Raw genomic sequence first — 19,871 nt, forward strand, 5'->3', positions numbered from 1 at the left:
GCTGATGCAAAATTTTTGGCTTTATATCGTTGTCCTTGTACTGTCCAACTGTCACGCATACTTCCAAAGATATGTTTTACGATTTATGGTATTTTAATCAGAAAATTTTTTGCGAGATCGCTTTATAAGAAATTTTTCTATATTAAAATTGCGTCTTAAATGCAAGTAGGAAGACCTAAAAGCGTTGCTACCTCTATAGTGCGGTAATTGCACCACACTCGCTAGTCTAGTTGTACTTGTACGCCGGCCGCCGATAGCCAAATCCAAACGTACGTTGGGACTGCCGTTTAAAAGTTATACACTATATATCGCTGCTTCTTCTTCGAACTGAAAGTGAGAAGATGTAGATTCGAATTCAATAATCATTGCTGAATGCCGAGTCCAGGTGTTGCAAGCGGTCTGCGCGTGACTTCTTCACCTTCAACCCGTCATCAATCAATCAATCACCCCTACGCCTGACCGCCAGAGTTTTCTTGAGTCTCGATCGAAGAGTGTCAGATCAGGCTGGTCGGCGCTTCTGAGTTCTGACATCACAAATTTTATGATTCATCAAAGAACATATATTTAGTTTTCCTAACAGTAGATCACAAGAGGTTAGAAATTAACTTTTGGTGCGTCCATCCTGCGAAGCTTTCGTAATCCTATTAGAGAAACAAAGATGTGCTGATTTATAATTATTTAATCTTCGAGCATGCAGTTGATTAACCTTATTACCTAGGTGTGACCCTGTGTCAATTACCTAAACTTGGCAACAACGACATTTGGCTCAATTATCATATTGCTTAAATAGCATCATTACGTTGTGACGGTTAGTCCGTTAGTGTAACTGTAATGTATTCAAATTCAAGTTGAATTTCCAGTCTTTGTTAACTACTGCGTACTTTGTTTATACCTACATCTTAATTGCAAACAATGGCCAGAGGCCGAAAAGCTAAAACAACAGGGAAGAGGGCTATCAAAGAAGATGACCAATCTGAATCTGGGTAAGCTTGACAATTTACAATTTTTTAACCAATGGCTTCAATGCATTTTCATGATTCTTTTGATGGTATTATTGCAGATTAACTACATCCAAAAAAAAGGGTGTTTTTTTTTAATTATATGTTTTTTGGGGTGTAGATTACGAATCTGAAATCCATTTTTGGCGGTCGGCATCGGAAAACCGATTTTTTTCGCGACTTACTAACATGGGGGTTACGTAACTTACGTTACCCACTCACCTTTGGTCGGCATCGGAAAACCGATTTTTTTTGCGACTTACTAACATGGGGGTTACGTAACTTACGTTACCCACTCACCTTTATATAAAGGGTCGGATACTCGGATTGTTCATCGAAATTTTACAAAAAGCTCTTACTCTTAGGTTGGGTTAAGTCAGCCAAGTTCCTTTTTTTAGATAGCATTTTGATCTAAAAGGAACCTGGGCGAACCAACCCAACCTGCGAGTTGGCGTTAGGTTGTGATCTCTCGATGTGGCAATGTATCTCCAGATTTATGGACAAAGAAGACGAAAATGTTACCCGTTGCACTGCAACGGGTAACATTTTCGTCCAATTTTTCGCCGATTTCGCAGATTTTAGGCATTTTTAGCGCGATTTTTGGGTCGGAAAAAAATCGGTTTTCCGATGCCGACCGCCAAAAATGGATTTCAGATTCGTAATCTACACCCCAAAAAACATATAATTCAAAAAAAAAAACACCCTTTTTTTTGGATGTAGTTAATCTGCAATAATACCCTTTTGATCTAAACATATTAGATTTTACTGCAATTTAAACAAAATTCCTGAAAAGTATAGGTAGATTTATCTGTAAAAATAACCATCAATCTGATGCCGGACAAATATATATAGGTATATAGGTATATATATTATAGGGTGAAGTGAACTTTGATGCATTCTTCAAAATTTCAAATGCCCCCTCATCAATTTCATATCATATGATGAGAAGTTGAGAAGGTCTTGCCACTTCCCACTTGTAGAAGAACTATTTGCCCTTAAAATTCTGAATGAAATTTCATGAATGATGTCAGGCTGCCAGGTGTTTAATTGTTTATCATGCAATTCTAGCTAGGATTGGCAGTAGTTATTGGTTCTTGGCAAAGTGCATTCAGTCCTGGTGAGTGGTGACAGGCTGCAGGGGGCAGTAATTCCAGCAGTGATTTTCCATTTTAAATAGGCCTTGCCTTGTCTGGTGGGCCAGTGGACAGTGGTGGCAGTCTAAACTCTAAATGCCTTCTAAATGAGCTTGTACGTTGTACCTATGTAACTTAGTAACTACTGAGGGGCATGGTGGCCAAAATAGGAGCTTGATCCCTCCAAAAGGAGCAAAATGCCTTCAATGAGTGCTCTACAGCGTTTCAGCACCCAAATCACTGTCATTTCCTTAACAATTAGCATTTCTTTGCCCTCAAATTAACACCCTCCCCAGCTCCCCTTATCCTCAGGCTAAGTGTGGAGCTGGAGCACTCCTGCCATCCTGGTTAATCTAAATGAACAATCACTTCCTGGAATTCCCCTGTGTTGCCTGGCAACCATTCCACCATGATCATGGCACTATGAGACTTTAAAGTTTAATTCTTACTTATACCTAAGCAAATACAAGATACACAAATAGTCATTCATGAAGTAAACTAAAAAATGGAGCAGTAAAATATCTTACTTGCTTCCAATGGTTGCAAAATCCTGCAAGGCTGCCCAGGCCACTGATGAAGGTGGTGTGGTGATAACACCAAGTACCATAAAATGGGGTAACTTAGACCACTTTCTTTTATAAATGATGCCATTTCTTTACTAGCTAAATTAAACTTGAATTGAAACGTGCAAAATACAGGTCTACTACTACTCTAGCTTCACTCACCATAAATTGCTGGCTCCTGCCTCTCATAGTCTTTATGTAATTTCAAAATAGTGATGGTCTTTGTTACCCCAGCTCTTGAGGTAACTTAGACCGGGTGGTAAAATCAATTATATTTTTTGGTAAAATAACTCCAAATAACTCCAGGTTTTGGTGCATTGTACTAGAACTCTCTTCTAGTTACATATGCAAATGACAAGCTTGAGGAAAGTGTCATAGTTTGCGAATGGGGGTTGCCGCCCCATAATGGGGAAATGTGACTACCTAATGGCAGCCCTGATGGGGTAAATATTGACTGGCTTGGAAATTAAGTTAAAATTACCATATATAAGACTCTGTAGTGTCTGAAACATAAAGAAAAAACATAAATAGGCTGTCAAATATAAAATATGTTATACCGGTATATGGTAATTTTATATTGACTTCCAAGCCGGTCTATGTTACCCCATCAGGGCTGACATTAGGTGGTCTAAGTTGGCCCCATTTGCAAACTATGACACTTTCCTAAAATTTGTCATTTGCATATGTAACTAGAAGAGTTCTACTACAATGCATCAAAACCTGGAGTTATTTAACCAAAAAATATGAGGGGGTACTCTGACAGGCTTTAAATAATAGCTTTTTTCATGGGTCACATTTTTAATTTTTTAACCTATTAGATATGCAACATTTTTAATTTTTTAACCTATTAGATATGCAAACTTTTTAAATCTTTCTATTGTGTTATGTAGCCTCAGTATTAGACCTTTAATGCCTTTTGACAAAATTTTTCTATGTCAAATAGTTTTTGAGTTTTGGGGGTTTTTGTTAAAAAACAAAAAGTGGTCTAAGTTACCCCGCCAGTCTAAGTTACCCCATTTTACAGTACTGAAGTAGAGTTAGGCACTTGCTAATTCAGATTAGGAAAAGAATTGAACAGAACACTTGGGCCACACCACCTCCAGCAAAAGATCATTTGACTCTGATAGAAGAGGAAGAGGTGATGCTATGCTAGCAAATGCCATGGTTTGTTAACAAAATGTCTGTTTTCTTCATTTGTACGACTGCTTAAGTTTAAATTTACTCCTAGTTTGAGTATTAACCTTCATAATAAACATTATTTCAACATAATACATAAAAAATTTTATTCTGATATTATGAATGCATGTGAAGAATAATGAAACTTGCATAACCTTAAAAATAGTTTCTACATTTAAATATTTTCCTACTTTTTATTTGTGTGCCAATATTAGTTTCTGTCTTTAACTTAAATTTAAAGCAATCTGTTAACAGCATTGTTTCAGTTAAGAGTCATAAAAAGATCCATCTCACAAAGCAAACCATGCGGGAACATAAGTACCATCAAACAGGGTAATAAGGGACAGGTGGAGTAAATTGGGCAAGTAAGTTTTAGAAAATTGCGGGTAAAAGGGACGGGTCATTTCGCAGGTCATTTTGCAAAATTCTGTTTCATGAGCATTTCTTTCAATTCATGGGTGGCTTTTGCCTAATTTTCCATCTATGATAGCATTTGATTTTCAGATCTAATATATGATATAGGTACCTATGCAATTTAAATGCCTTGGTATTGTATTTAATATATACTATTCTTGACAACACATCTTGAAGGCAAGGAAATCTGAGGACAAAGCTTGAAAAACAACATTTTGGGCTCAGAAACCTAATATGCCAGTGCCCAATACTACCTACCATACCATTCTACTTGATTCACTCCTTCAGTATACATCATTTTGAAAAATGCTCTAGAGTCTAAAGTAAAGGAATATTAGAATTGCTCATAAATTCTTGTAGTAGCATTTGTACATTGAAGTTATTCATATACTGTCTGCTGGCTGAATGGTTGATGTATGAATAAAGTTTTAATCAAAAGTACTTCTATTGCCACTTTTATAATTATCTTATTGTCATTTGTCTATGTAATGGTTGTAGCCAGGTCATTTTTATCATATGATTTTCAATTATGTTGATTCAGATCTTGTGTTTCAGTCCTGCTGCAAAGCTTCCTCGTGCGGACAGTGAAAACACTCAAATAAGGAAAGCTGCTGAAGCTGCAGCATCTTCTGAAGCCTCCACTGGAGAACACAATGTGCCTTTAGATTCCTTCTTTGCCAACCACCTTGGCATGATCAATGGCAAGGCACATCAAGACTATGCCTGCATGCTCAATCAGGCTGATGTCATCAATAACAACAATAAATTCTATGTGATTCAGATGGCCAAGAATGGAAAAAAGTATCATGTCTTTAATCGATGGGGTAGAGTGGTAAGTTCCAAATTTGCATTTTTGGCACAATACCGTAGTATTGAATATTAATTTCAAATGTGGTATAGGTAGGCATATATATATATATACCTACCTATATGTATGGCTTATATCCCTAGGTCAAAATATGCATATATATATATGTACATTAGTGTAGTTAGGCAGAAGTTCTTCATTTATACAGGTTTGGTTGAAGACAGCAATAAAATGTCATTCGGTAATCTACTTTTTGATCTCCAAGCTCCAGCTAGAAATTTTGTTCGGCTTATCGAAAAGAACAATAAGAAAATCGTAAATAAAAAGTACGCTCTGGTCTTCAACCAAACCTGTATATATGTACATATATACGTACTATACTTGATTTTTCAATCATCTGTCCTAAATTATTTTTCCAAAATTTTTGCGACTTGAAATTTTGAAGGCTCCTAAAAAACCCTAAAATCTCGATACGTAGTTCAAGTGAGTGATTTATTGTTGCTGTAACTTATCATGCAAAATATGAATGGGTCAACAAGCTAAACTAATTTGGTTATTTTCTTCTGTTTGAAGTTCCATTTTTTGTTTCTTTACAATAAAAATTGATATGTACTTATTTCCAGGGTGAAACTGGACAAATGAACTTTTCTGAATTTACATCAGAGGAAGAAGCTGTGAAGAATTTCTGCAAGAAGTTCACAGACAAAACTGGCAACAAATGGGAGAACCGAATGAAATTTGTCCCAAGAACAAAAAAGTATACACTGCTGGCCATGGGTGAGATTAATTTTTTTCTTCAAACTTCATGTATGATGAAAGATTTATTGGGAGAATGTATGATGAAAAAGTTATTGAGAGAATGAGTGTAGTAACTTTATTCTAAATCAGATAATGCTTGTTGGTGGTTTTGATTTTATGTTGTAAATTGGAACAGTTATGTTTCAAGTTGTTACTACCGCTTCCATGTGCATTAAAAGTCAATATTTGGCTTGGAAGTTGCAAATTATTCAACGGTTTCTTGATGGAAAAAATTCAGGTTTTGAGGTCCTTGTGGCTGTGACGTTGTATGCTTGTAAATAACTTTTTTATGAATGTAACAACGTTTTTTATTCTATTAACTTCACTTGAAGCTATTTGTAGAAAAAGTGAGTAAATAATTTGTCTTCGTGATTCATAAGTTTGGCATATGCTCTAGCATTTCCATTGATCTAACACAGACATGTCTATGATAATTACAATAAAATTAATTAATTCATTTCGCCAAAATTATGGTGTCTACGTCTTCATTTAGTCGTCAATATCAATCAAATTTAAAATATAGTTTTCTGTGAGCAGACTCCACAGAAGATACCGTGGACAGCAGTGCTGCAGTCAAGAAGGAGGTTAAGAAAGAGACGGATGATATGCTGCCTAGTGAGCTGGACCATCGCACCCAGCTTGCTATCAAACTGCTATTCAACAGCAACATGTTTGAAGCTCAGATGACTGAGATGAATCTTGGTGAGACTAATGTCCTTTTTCATTGAATTTTGCTTCTTAATCTGGTTTGATTTTATGCATAGTAGCAATTTTGCTTGTTTCTGTAGATTGTTGTTCTGTTGATTGTTGTTTCTGTAGGTGGAATTTTGTTTGCAAGAATTTAGAACATGAGAAAATGACAAGTTTATGTTTTTAACTGGTAATGGAGCTTGTCCGCAAAATTATGTACCACCTAATGAATTTACTAACGTCAGAAAACTATTGTTCAAAATATATTTTTCTCTATGACATTATAGTACATGTTATTTATTGCTAGATCACTTTAGCTTCACTACTACTGCAAGCTGAGTAGAATTTCACAGTGGTCATGCAAGTCAAGAAGTAATTAGCTTCAGGCACGAATATAGGAACAATTATTATTTGTATATATTCTTGTCTAGTCTCATCATGTGTCTGTTTCTACTTGTTTTACCCATGAGTTCTTTGTAATAGTTGTATGTTTAGCTTCTCTTTAAAATTATTTCCTGCTATAACCTAAGTCCGTAGTTATAATACTAGATTTATTACCTTTATATTTTGTGATATATATGGCAATGTAGCATGCTAACATGTGTGACTAAATTGACAGGTTTGAAGTCTTCATGTAATGAAGTCTTATAGTTTAGTGATGTTGATCTTGATTTGAAAAATATTCAGTACAAAATGAAGTTTCGTTTCTGTTGAAGGTTTGTATAATTTAGGTTAATTTATTGTAAGCATTAGACATGAACTGGTTGTTAACAGCAATTATCTTGGCTGAATGCTGCGTTGATGATCATTACCTCTCTTCAGACATTCGCAAGATGCCGCTGGGTAAGCTGAGCAAGACCCAAATAGCTAAGGGCCTATCAGCTCTTGTTGACATCGAAGAGGCTGTCAAGAACTCTGTAAGCTTTTCTCTCTCGTATGGACAATTAATCAGTTTCGTGTGCACGGGTGCTGGCCTCTCCAAATCATTTTCGTAATAGGGTTTTGCAGTCTCAGTTTCATTCTTGTTCAACAAGTGGTGATGTGCAAAAGGAAATCATTCTGCATCTGATAAATATCTATTGATGGTTTACATTGTTCACATCTTGGTGTTGTTATTGTTTAATGAAGTGTTGAACAAAAATTCTATGAGTTCAGCTTATAACTACTAGATAACAATCGTGTTGATGCATATTGCATGTCCATGGCGTGCTTATTCCCTGTAAATGTTCATGTTTGTAGCTATATATAATGCATGTATATATATAGTTGATGATGGTTTTACTAGAGTACCTAGTTCTTCTCACATAAGTTTTGCACTTCGCATTAAAGTTGTCGACCAGTATGTAGTCATCCATATGTATTGTGCTTTGTTCTTATTTCCTCGAATAAGGTTCTTGGTCCTTGAAAGTTACTTTTTTTCAATTGGCTTTAAATTCAACATGAATAGAAAATTGGATAAATCGCAAAATCCTCTGTGCTTTCGTCCCGCACGCTTTTACATATATTGTGACAATATCTTTGTTGAATGTAATTTCTTCTCCAAACAGAGAAATGCTATATAAATCAACCATAAATATATACTACATTAGAATGCAATATCTATTTATCTTGATGTCGCGGTGTTCTCAATTGCTATAAACGTTAAATCATTTCTTAAGGTGAAGTACATGAGTACACTTTACCTACGGTATATAAATGTGGAAACATTATAACAGGTGTAGGTAAGATAAACTGATTATGAATGATTTATTGTTTTGTAAATATTTATGATTATCTTTCAATTGGACACTTATTAAATTCAACGAAAGTGTTGGTTATTATTTGAATTTGATTGGTGTAACATAAGGATGTTTTGAACTGGAATTGAGTTTAAATAACATATGTAATGGAATTACGCAGGTATGAATTTCTGCGTTGTCTCATCTCGTACATGAATATTAGCTCAATTAAGTTTTCCTAAATTCAATTGCTACAGAAATTCTGATTTATTTATAAAACATCCTTTTTAGGAGAGTTTCGAGACCATAGCGAACCTCACGAGTCGCTTCTACACTCTCATCCCGCACGCGTTCGGCCGCATGAAGCCGCCGGTGCTGCAGTCCCTGGACGTCATCAGGCAGAAGAAGGACGTCATGCTCACCCTCAGTGACATCGAGCTCACGCAGAGTCTGCAGAGCGCAGACGTGAGACTTGTAGTTCAGTTATAAGATTCTTTTTTGGGATGATCTTACGCAGTTGATGCAACAGTCAACGGGGAAAAATTGGGCAGATTAATGACGGAAGTTGACACATTTCGAAGCTCAGTTAATTCAGCCTTTGTTTTTACCTTATTTCGGGTCATAGGATGCCACAAAAGTTTTCATCCACCTTGATTTTTAGTCCCAGTGTGTTGAGTGCTGTTTTCCGCATAACCATATGCAGTTGGTACTTGCAAAAAAAAAAAACTTCATTCAAATCGTAATTTATTTCTAAAGATCATTTTCTGGGAAAATTGGGTCGATACCTCAAGAATCTTGTTTTCAGTTGTTTGCCTAAATTTTTTATTTTTATATTTAAGGCGCAAGGGGCCTGAATCGTGGCCTTTTGTCAGCGTAAGCGCTATTATGGGAGAATGAAACTTAGTACTTTCATATTTCAGGAAACCGAAAAGAAGGAAAAGGCAGAGAATCCCATCGATAAGCACTACAAATCTCTGAAGTGTGACATGAAGCTCGTACCTCACTCGTCGGAAGAGTTCAAGGTGAGTCTTTATGCATTATTTATATAAGCCATTAAGGTCTCATTAAAAATTTTTTTTTATCTCTTCAAAGTTTAAGCTTTATTAGATATATCCTCATGTCTGTAAAACTCTGAAATTTTGATTACAAATATGTGCATACTTCCTACTGTAGATATAGAGTTCATGTACCTACATGATATATATGAACAAATGCTATATGAATTTATTTTCAGTTTGTCTTGAATGAAATTTTATTTTGGTTTGTTTTTCGATGAATCAAGAATGACTGGCATGGTGAGCTCAAATTTTCTCGTATAGACCAGATATTCGTAAATGCTAGAGTTATCAGCAAATCAAGTTCACGTGTGTAATGTATATATTTTTTACCGTAATGTATACTGGCCAACGTAACTATAAACGTTGGTTTAAACGGAAATATATTTTGGCTAATTTACTTGCTTCATTGTGACTAATGTTCATTATTTATTGACAGGTAATCAGCCGATATGTGGCGGGCACGACGCAGAGCGGCTGGAAGCTGGCCGACGTGTGGCGTCTAGACCGCGCCAACGAGGGTCACAGGTGATGGGCTGCCCTAAGCGTTTGAACAACGGAAGAAGATGGAATTGAATGCAGGAAGAAAGATGAAATTAGATTTATGGGAGATAGGATTAGATTTATGGCAGGAAGATGGAATTATATTTATGGCAAAAAGATAGAATTAGATTTATGGCAGGAAGATGGAATTAGATTTATGGCAGGAAGATGGAATAAGATTTAGGGAGGAAGATGGAATTAGATTTATGGCTGGAAAATGGAATTAGATTCAGAGAGGAAGATGGAATTAGATTTATGACAGGAAGATGGAATTAAATTCAGGTAGGAAGATGGAATTAGATTTATGGTAGGAAGATCGAATTAGATTTAGGAAGTTGCGGTGAAGTCATGCATGCAAACCAGGGAATAGGTAACTAAGGGGATGATGGAATTATAATTAAGGGAGGAAGTTGCGGTGCTGTCGTTAGACAATGAGGAAAGTGAATCCTAGTGATTAACCGAATAAAAAATTGGTGGGTTTTTAAGGTGAAAGGCTGCTGTCACAGACTGCAATGTCATCAGAACTCATTGCAAAAACAGAAAAAACGGTGTCGTTTAACGTTGTTTCTAAAGCCCAACCAATAAAACGTCTCTCCTAAAGTCAAGACAACTGATGTGATGACAATTTTTAATGTTTTTTAAAAAGCAATAATTGAAAGAAAAAGAACCGAGCTTAGTGTGGCTTATTCACCAAGATTCAAAAGATATACTCGTATAAACAAAAAATATTTGAGAAGAGAAAAATCTTTATTTAAGGATTTGAATTTCAGCTCAATAGTGATCAATACAATTGGTATTATTTTTGCTCGCTGTCCAGTGTCTCCCAATAGTGCAGGGTTGTTTTCATTTTTTCTTGTTTAAACTTTTTTCAATGAAAATGAAACAGCTTCTTCGGGAAGTCTCTCTTTGCTGTGCCATCAATTTGGCATACTCATTTTCATCTTTTGTTACAAGAACTCAAGATTTGATAAACATATACAATGTACACTTGCAAGAACAGTGAGCAAGAAAACAAATTTAATTGATCTCTTCATTACTCCACATTTTAGTTCCAGTGTGAACTTCAAAATTGATTTTTTTCAATAGGTTATGTAATTTTTTTATTCTTGATAAATGACAATAAAACAATTGCATTTTCTTAATACTTTGAGAGCAGGTTTAGTGTGAACGACGGTCTGAAGGAGCGCAAGCTGCTGTGGCACGGCACGAACGTTGCGGTGGTCGCTGCCATCCTCAACTCGGGGCTGCGGATCATGCCGCACTCCGGGGGCCTGGTGGGCCGCGGCATATACTTCGCCTCGGAGCACAGCAAGAGCAGCGGATATAGTGAGACTTCAGAGTGGGGGGACAGTTTGGAGTGGGCAGATGACGCTGTGCGTCATTACAATGCAAAGTGGGCAGATGATGCTGTGCGTCACCACACTGTAGAGTGGGCAGATGATGCAACGCGTCATTACAATGTAGAAATATATTTCATACTAAATAGAGAAATTTAAGTTCCCATCCTACGTTAACAAAAATCTCTAGTACATGAAAAAGGTAATTTGAACACAATCAAAATTGAGAACCAGTTTACACCACTAAAATCTCTCTATTTACCAGAACGTTGATACATTGCAGTTCCGTTGAGCCGCACGACTGTTGCAAACGACCGTATGATACACGCACACTTTGCGGCTGTAGGTTCAGCGGCCGTACCGCTGCTGTATTCTCGCGTCCCCTTTTACAGTTGCTCTGCCTTCATAGCCGTATTTCCCGCGCTACAGTGATGTCTCACGGCCGGTCTAACCGTAGAATTTATGACGACCGTACTTCGGTTGATGACTGTGACCGTCCCGATGATAATTCTTGCGCCGAGCTCGAAAACTTGAATCTTCTGATGACGGGCGTTATAGTCGTTGTACAACTCGCGGCCCTCTCGCATTGTCTCACAGCTGAGTCGCAGCCGTAGTGTTGATGTTGATTCTTGGCGTGCTCACAGGACTCGTAGTTGCCTCGATAAGTCTAGGTTTCTCGCGACCGTCAATGTTCGAAAACGGCAAACCGCAGGCCTCACGGCTGCGGCCGTTGCTAAGTCCGCTGACTGCAGACCGTGCTTGCGTGACGGTCACCTCCTTAGAACAGCCCTTGGCGCCAATTTTAAGGCCTTTTTTTACGCTGGTGTCGCGCACAGTTAAGCCTAAACCCTCGAAGTGAAGCCGCATTCCTCGACTGGAATTTCCCCCGCGCTGGGCTTGCCAACGCTCCACGTGAACTAACTCGTTCCCACGGTCTCGAAACAACCACGCCTTACACACTTGCTATATCGCTTCGACCCACATTCTTAGCATTCGTAACACCTATGCATAATACATGTTCAATATTACCTACTTTATTCAAAATGACGCTGTGCGTCATTACTCTTTAGAGTGGGCAGACAAGGTGCTGTTGAACTTTAGATAAGATAACAGCAGTAATTTATTCAAGTAGTTTTTATAGTAAATGCAGTGCGGAGGTTCCTGATGACTCTAAATTGTAGTAATGAGTTGCAGCGAGTATAGAGCAATATGAATAAAGTTATCACGCTTCTATATTTGTTAAGCAGTTACCTTTCACTTTCACAGGAAAAGTTTCAGAAGCATGTGATGAAATTCTACCTTTCCTATACTATTTTTGCAGGTTTATTCGTCTTAATTGGAAATCTTTTTCGCAGCTTGTGGACACTATGGTTTGTTCGAAGGAGAGAAAAACATCCGCTTCATGTTCCTGGTGGAGGTGGCCCTGGGCAAGAGCCACGAGATCACCGCGTCTAACAGCTTACTGAGGGCAGCACCCGAGGGTTTCAATAGCATTGTGGCTCGAGGCAGGAACGAGCCTGGTAGGTGCCCAGCTGCGTGTGGTGTATCATCTGTCTAGGAAAATATCATAGCATGTGCTTTAATCTTTATACGTAACGACGCAATTTTTTTTTCTTACGTCACGACGCAAGATAAGTATTCCTGGAGTTGAAATTTTGTTATCAGGACGCCAAGAGCGTTTTTTCTTGGTGTTTAGTACTGTGCTACTTGTGTTTCATAAAGTATGCCTGAAAAATAATTGTTTCCAGAATGTTGTCCTTACTGACTTCAATCATTTAGGCTGCCAAGACGTGTCATGTGTCATCTATCAAATAATTCTACTTGTAGGAATTATCTCGTTAATATTCGGGATCTTTGTCGCATAAAATCAGAAGGATACTATGGTTTTATGAAATGATGTTGTTTAAATACGAGTACTTCATGCAAATTTAATTTTATCATATTTATTTTGGAAATTTTGTTTTCCTTCTCAATCAAGATCATATAATTTTAGCCCCTGGTGATATTTTCGCTTTTAAGTTAAGAAGACAGTTACATGTTTTTTCTATTCATTCACCATTTTTCAGATCCGAAGAAGAATGTTACACTGGAGCTTGATGGTAAGAAGGTTGTGGTGCCGGTAGGTAAACCTGTGCCGCAGACCAAGTTCAAAGACAGTGGATTTATACAGAGCGAATACCTGATTTACAACGAGCATCAGGCACGGCTGAGGTTCCTTCTCAAATTCACCGATTAAAATCCCCCTCCACTTGCAATAAAGTCATTGTAAATCCTCCTCCACATGCGATCAAGTCATTAAAAATCCCCCGCCACATGCGATCAAGTCATTAAAAATCCCCTTCACTAGCAATCAAGTTATTAAAAATCCCCCTTCACTTGCAATCAAGTCATAAAAAATCCCCTTCCATTTGCGATCAAGTCATTATAAATCCACTTCCATTTGCGATCAAGTCACTAAAAGTCCCCTTCTATTTGCGATCAAGTCATTAGAAATCCCCCTTCACTTGCGATCAAGTCGTTAAAAATCCCCATCATTTGCGATCGAGTCATTAGAAATCCCCCTTCCATTGCGATCAAGTCGTTGAAAATCCCCCTTCCCTTGCGATCAAGTCATTAAAAATCCCCTTCCCTTGCGATCAAGTCATTAGAAATCCCCCTTCCCTTGCGATCAAGTCGTTGAAAAATCCCCCTTCCCTTGCGATCAAGTCATTAAAAATCCCCTTCCATTGCGATCAAGTCGTTGAAAATCCCCCTTCCCTTGCGATCAAGTCCTTAGAAATCCCCCTTCCCTTGCAATCAAGTCATTAGAAATCCCCTTCACTTGCGATCAAGTCATTAGAAATCCCCCTTCCCTTGCAATCAAGTCATTGGAAATCCCCCTTCCCTTGCAATCAAGTCATTAGAAATCCCCCTTCCCTTGCGATCAAGTCATTAGAAATCCCCCTTCCCTTGCAATCAAGTCATTAGAAATCCCCCTTCCCTTGCGATCAAGTCATTAGAAATCTCCCTTCCCTTGCGATCAAGTCATTAAAAATCCCCCCTTGCTTGCGATCAAGTCATTGAAAATCCCTCATAACTTGCGGTTAATTTCGAGGTTCCTTCTCATGTTTACTGATTATATTCACGAACACATGACAAGAAAACTTAGGGCTTTTTTCTCCCATTTGCTCCCATAGTCAACATCGTAACACCAGTCAGTATAATTCAAACTTCGTTAGGATGTTAGCATACATCCAGCGAATGGGAACACTAGTGTGCAATTCTAATTGCAAGTTTGAGTTGAGTTAGCGTGTCTCACTGCTCTGAAGTTGTGGTTGTTTGTGGTCCACCTAAGAATAGTTCGTTAGAAGTTCTGTGCAGCTTCTTGCTAATGAACGTGAAGTTTATGTTGAATTGTTTTAAATTTGTTGTTGAATTTGTTTATAAATTTGTTGTTAAATTTGTTTATTAATTTGTTGTTTGATTTGTTTATTTTTTAGTCTTGTTGTATTTATACATGTTCTATTGAAAAGCAAGTAGGGCTTTCAGGATTTACTTCCCAAATTATACTCTAGTCGATTCCCATGGTGAAATTAATATTTTTGTTGAAGTTTGTATGTTATAAACTAAAATTTTATGAGATGTCCTCCACTACCAGGCAAAATCAAAAATATTCTATTAGATCCTCACGTTTGTGATGTCTTTTAGAAGAGCGTCGATTCTCAATGATTGCATTTTTTTTCTTTTTTGTATTTGGGTGTTAGAATTACATTTTTTATCAGCTTGCTTGTGAACTTCTTAATTTATAAATGTAATCTTTTGTTTACTCTGCAGTACCTACAAGGTTTGAATTACTGCTCTCTCATGGTAGTATTGAACTCGTACTGGAAAGTTAGTTGATATGCGTTCAATCTTTATTTCTGAATTTCATCATCACCAAAAAGTTCGTGTTGTGATAAACTTAATAATTATACAACGTCACTATCGTTCCGTGTGTGCATCCTCACCAAAACATTCGTGTTGTGATTTTCCCCTTTGTATGATTGCATAATTTTATAAGGTTATAATCGTAACGAGTGCAGTTATAATTATACATGTGCAGTCGACAAGGGTTAAATCTACCACAAAAGCGTGATTATTGAATGACCCACTGACAAATTTTTTTCTTTGTATTCTATTGCGAACGAAACAAAGTTCTGCAATTTCGTTGTGTGGAACAAAATTGAATCTTGTGTACAAGTCCCTCACAAATTACATTATAAACTTCTGTGTCAGTATTCTTCACTCAGGTATCATGTCTTCTCGAACTTTAGATTATTGCAAGTCTTGACTTCCAAAGGGTATCACAAATTTTACCAACCTTCAAATTTCTTTTCATGTTTCTCACATTCCAATATGCTTGAGCTATACATTTTTAGAATTTCAAATAATTACGCGCAACATTAGCTGAGCAGGGAACAAATTGTTGTGGTAGAGCATTACCTACGTGTGGAGGCTTCGTCTCTGAGCAAACCTCCATTTGCATTCGTCCCTGTGTGTACTATTGTTGACAGTTGTTGACAGTTGTTAACTAGTTTCTTCATTTTTGGAGGAAGGCTTTTTAGACAAAAGCATGTACGCAAATTTGTTACTCTAGTGTTTATTGATGTATTTTTTGATCACTACCTGTGTGGGTGCAAATGTGTCACAAAATAAAAAGCGTGAAAACGTTGCTAATTTTTGTCCTCTCGAGCTGATCGTGAAGCTCGTCTGTGCGGCAGTGCTGGTCGACGAGCTTTCCCTATTCCGGTATCCAAAGGGGGTAGCCATCTTTCTGGTACCGAGGTATACTTAGCTCCAAGATACTCTTGATGGAATTGTTTCAAGTTTGTGGTAATGTGCCATGGGCCATGCTGCTCACTTTTTAGCGCATTTTCTCATTTATGGAAAAAATGCACTGTTGTGCTCGCCATGTCCGTCTGTCTGTCCGTCCGTCTGCCCGTCCGTCCGTGACCTTAAGTTTTCGTCGACGAGAAAATGCGCGCTGTCACTCACTGCAGTGAGTACTGAGTTTTATTTTTTCTCTTATATATCGTGGGAATCTAGCATTTCAATAGGCATTTTATTCTGTTACAGCGTAGGTTTAATTCAATGACCGAATAATTATTTCAACTCCCTAGCTCTCGAATAAACATTTTCATCCGACTTGCCGCAGGGGAGAGGCCCCTGGCTTCAAGGGGAGTTAACGTTCCCCCGGACCCCGAGTCGCAAATTCCGTCAAAATCTCAACTCACGTTCACTTCAAACGTCTGTGTAAACGAAGCATCGTCTGGCCTAATATACGTAGAACACATGATAATAACTTGCAGCGTGAACAGCCTCTTCGAGCCTGTAGATGCAGATTGATTTCTAGAGTGACAAATTTGAACCTTTTCTAATCGGCATCAATGCATCAATTGGTTTTTTAGTAAACTGCATATCTTGACTCAAGTGACAATTTTTTTTGGATCGTATAAACTATCCATATGTTGGCTGATGAATGCTCTACTGTGAAAATCAGTCCAATTATCTCTGCTTTGAGTGAGACTAGTTTTTGAGACAGCTAGTGAAAGTATCTTGGATACGATAGGGTAGAACGATGGGAAACAAATTGTAAACATAGGGTTAAATTTTCTTCGTCAATACAATATTTTTCTACAAACTAATTAAGATTTCTTGCGCGCCTTCTTCTGGCTCGAGGAGACTACGTCTCGAACTTATCACACCGCGTTCTACCTACGCCAAAAGGGTATACGAAATTTTTCCTAGACAAAATTTTCACGTTTTCCTAGCACTGCATTATTCTCTGCTCTTCCAAATGAAGTATTCCTAAATTTTCCAGACAACGGCACGATAGGAAATCTGTATAATGATTGACCGCCGCCATAATAATGATATCATCGGTTATGCATACGCGCTCACGGTGACTGTTGGTGGAGCAATCGGCTACCTGAAGGCAGGTCAGTCTATTCACTATGAATCTCTCTATTCATTGTGACTCTGTTTACTTGCGGTGATTTTGTAGAATTTTTAATATTGTACTCTCCAGTCATTTGGCCACGATTATTATTATTAGCATCTCTTTTTATGTACTCATCACTATTTGTGTCAAAAACTTTGGAAACCAGTTCCGTCATTTCAAAGTCCGGGAATGCAAGAAAAACTAATTCTTCAGAAAAAAATATCAAGTTGAAATTAAAAACCCGAGTTGACTACTAAAAAATACTACTAACGTACAAAAATTATTTGCAATTTTTTACGTATAAAAATAACGTTTTCAATAATATTCTATAGAGGTTTTTTCCCCCTCAGGGGGGACTTCTGACGTGTGTCTGTGCTCGTCAGAAGTCCTATGGGATCTCGCGCTCCTAGGGGGATTGTTCCTGAGCGCCCCGCCGTTGAGCTCGCGGTGTCTGACTGCAGATCTCAGTTGTGGGGTTAAGTTATTATGTAGGTAGGATTCCTTACATTTCCCTTCTCTTTCTCTCTCGTGCGGGCGGCCGACGTCCCGTGTAAGCGACCTCTTGTTCGAGTGTCTTCGTTTCTGTTGCTTTTCACCTGTCCCTCCTTGTCACTTCGTCTCTTTGAGATGCTAACGCTGCTTCTTTCGAGCCAGCTTCAGCGGGCTGGACATCTGAGACCTTCCGCCCCTTGTGGGTGATGAATAATTGAGACCTTCCACCTCTATGGTGATGTTCATCTTGACTTTCGGTGCGAGATAGCTAAATAGCTCAACCGCTAGTAACCATTTGGCCACTAAACTAACTAACTAACTTGAGATTTTGAATAATTGAGACCTTCCGCCTCTTTGGCGATGTTATATTTTGACCTTCGGTGCGAAATAGCTTGACAGCTGAAGCGCTAGCAAACCATAATACTACTACTACTCTATAGAGGTTTTCAATGAAAAAATTGCTGATTCTAATATCCAGGAACCGAAAGCAGTGGGTGTTCAAAAGCACTTTAAGGCGCCGACGTCGCATACTGCGTGAATGCCTATAACTGTATGAGGTGGATGCGCAATACGAATTCTAGTACGATAATCTCAACTTGTGTCATCGACTCATTTGTTGTGAAGCTGTGTTTCGTCATAACGACAAACGCTGAAGCGCAATGGGCGCTTTACAATACTGGACTGCTTGTTGTGTTGGCGCGGCTGATTCAGCACCTTAGTGCCTGCTGTTGGCAGCTCGTAGTGTTGTTGCCAGTTTATAAGCAGAGGGCATGTTATTGACAGGAAGTCTACCCTCCCTTGGTGCTGGCATTGTGTTCGGTACCGCCCTTTGCTACGGCGCGTATCAGCTCAGCGAGAACCCAAAGAATTACCAGCTCAGCCTAGGCACCTCCATCCTGCTGGGGGCCTTCATGGGCGCCAGGTTCTACAATAGTGGCAAATTTATGCCTGCCGGTCTCATCACTACGCTCAGGTATGTGCCACTATTTAAATAATTATTATTTATCTTCAATATTGATTAATTAAATCATTAATAGCTTCCTGCGGACGATAATTTAGTCTGTCTCAGCGGATTTCTTGTTAAGTGTCTTGTAACTGTCAACCAAAAGTGGTACTTAAGTTACCATTCACATACCAAGAACATTAGTAGAAATATTCTTAAATATGAAAATTCAAAATTGTAGCAATTATGACCTGCAAGGATGAGTTTCGTACGTATTACACCAAGCGCCACCTTGGTATTTTTACGGTAATTTCTATCAAGTCTGTTATTCAATCAAGTTTCAATATTCGTATATTTTATTTGAGCAGACTATGGTCCCTTACCATTTAGTACTGAGATTGTTAACTTTAGAATACCTCGAAGCTGTGGCATATTATCGGGCTGCCAAGCGCTTATCGTTTGACTGCGGACTCGCAAGAAAGCACGATTAGGTTTCTTTCCAATATCTCGGGTGAATACCGGTACTTTCATCCTCATTTCTGCTAATTTTTGTGTTGATTGATGCATGCTGGAAAATTTACCTGTACTCACTACAACCGTCGCCGGTTCAAACGGACGTGCGAGTCATTTCGAATGAATATCATAAATAAGTCTCTTTATCTTCCTGCATTATTTGATTTGTAAACGTATAAATATAGTGACTGAAAAGAGTCAATAATATACAAAATGTATGTAGTTTGTTTTTAGCACGAAGGGTCCTGAAGAATTGGTCATTTCGTTGCAGTTTGCTGAACGTTGGGAGACTTGGTGCCCGCGCCATGGGGTGGCTGCCTGACTCTCGGTTCTGAGCCTTTCAGGTCAACTTGAACCACTTTACGAACATGAGTAGTTTTCTCGACATTTTTATTCATGTTTCATGAGACTTGCTTCTTGGCGAATTATTCGCCACTTGTTCATCGAACTAAATGGTGAGGTTCGAGTCAACTTCAGTAGGTTATTAACCCTAGTGACGTCATAGGCGTAGTTTTTCTAGGAGCCACTTGCACAATGGCTCATAACGAGCTCAAAATTGGCCTCGTATGCTCCCGTTATTTGTGTTGAGGTTCAAACGCACTATTTTTTAAAGGTTAGATTTGTGCACAAATATTCGTGGTCTATGTTATTCGTCATACATTTCTTGAAGTTATAATTTCTCTGATGGCCCGTTCCGTCTAATCTTTAATAAAAACTTTGATACTGTTTTT

At 38.2% G+C, this 19,871-nt stretch overlaps 2 protein-coding genes across 2 annotated transcripts; both read left to right on the forward strand.

Annotated features, from left to right (window-relative positions):
- Positions 1 to 219: 219 nt before the first annotated feature.
- Positions 220 to 14,369, forward strand: LOC108667241 (protein mono-ADP-ribosyltransferase PARP3). Its single transcript, XM_018154243.2, has 11 exons — positions 220 to 983; positions 4,840 to 5,116; positions 5,716 to 5,869; positions 6,428 to 6,592; positions 7,403 to 7,497; positions 8,590 to 8,763; positions 9,219 to 9,320; positions 9,793 to 9,881; positions 11,053 to 11,222; positions 12,589 to 12,753; positions 13,300 to 14,369. The coding sequence occupies exons 1-11, from the start codon at positions 913 to 915 to the stop codon at positions 13,467 to 13,469; spliced, it is 1,632 nt and encodes a 543-aa protein (XP_018009732.1). The 5' UTR covers positions 220 to 912; the 3' UTR covers positions 13,470 to 14,369.
- Positions 14,370 to 17,005: 2,636 nt separating this feature from the next.
- On the forward strand, positions 17,006 to 19,868 carry LOC108667219 (transmembrane protein 14C). Its single transcript, XM_018154217.2, has 3 exons — positions 17,006 to 17,190; positions 18,468 to 18,657; positions 19,412 to 19,868. Exons 1-3 carry the CDS (start codon positions 17,100 to 17,102, stop codon positions 19,473 to 19,475), a joined length of 345 nt encoding a protein of 114 aa, XP_018009706.1. The 5' UTR covers positions 17,006 to 17,099; the 3' UTR covers positions 19,476 to 19,868.
- The last annotated feature ends 3 nt before the right edge of the window (positions 19,869 to 19,871 follow it).

Source organism: Hyalella azteca, unplaced genomic scaffold (genome assembly GCF_000764305.2).
Source record: "Hyalella azteca isolate HAZT.00-mixed unplaced genomic scaffold, Hazt_2.0.2 contig16463, whole genome shotgun sequence".
NCBI lineage: Eukaryota > Metazoa > Arthropoda > Malacostraca > Amphipoda > Hyalellidae > Hyalella > Hyalella azteca.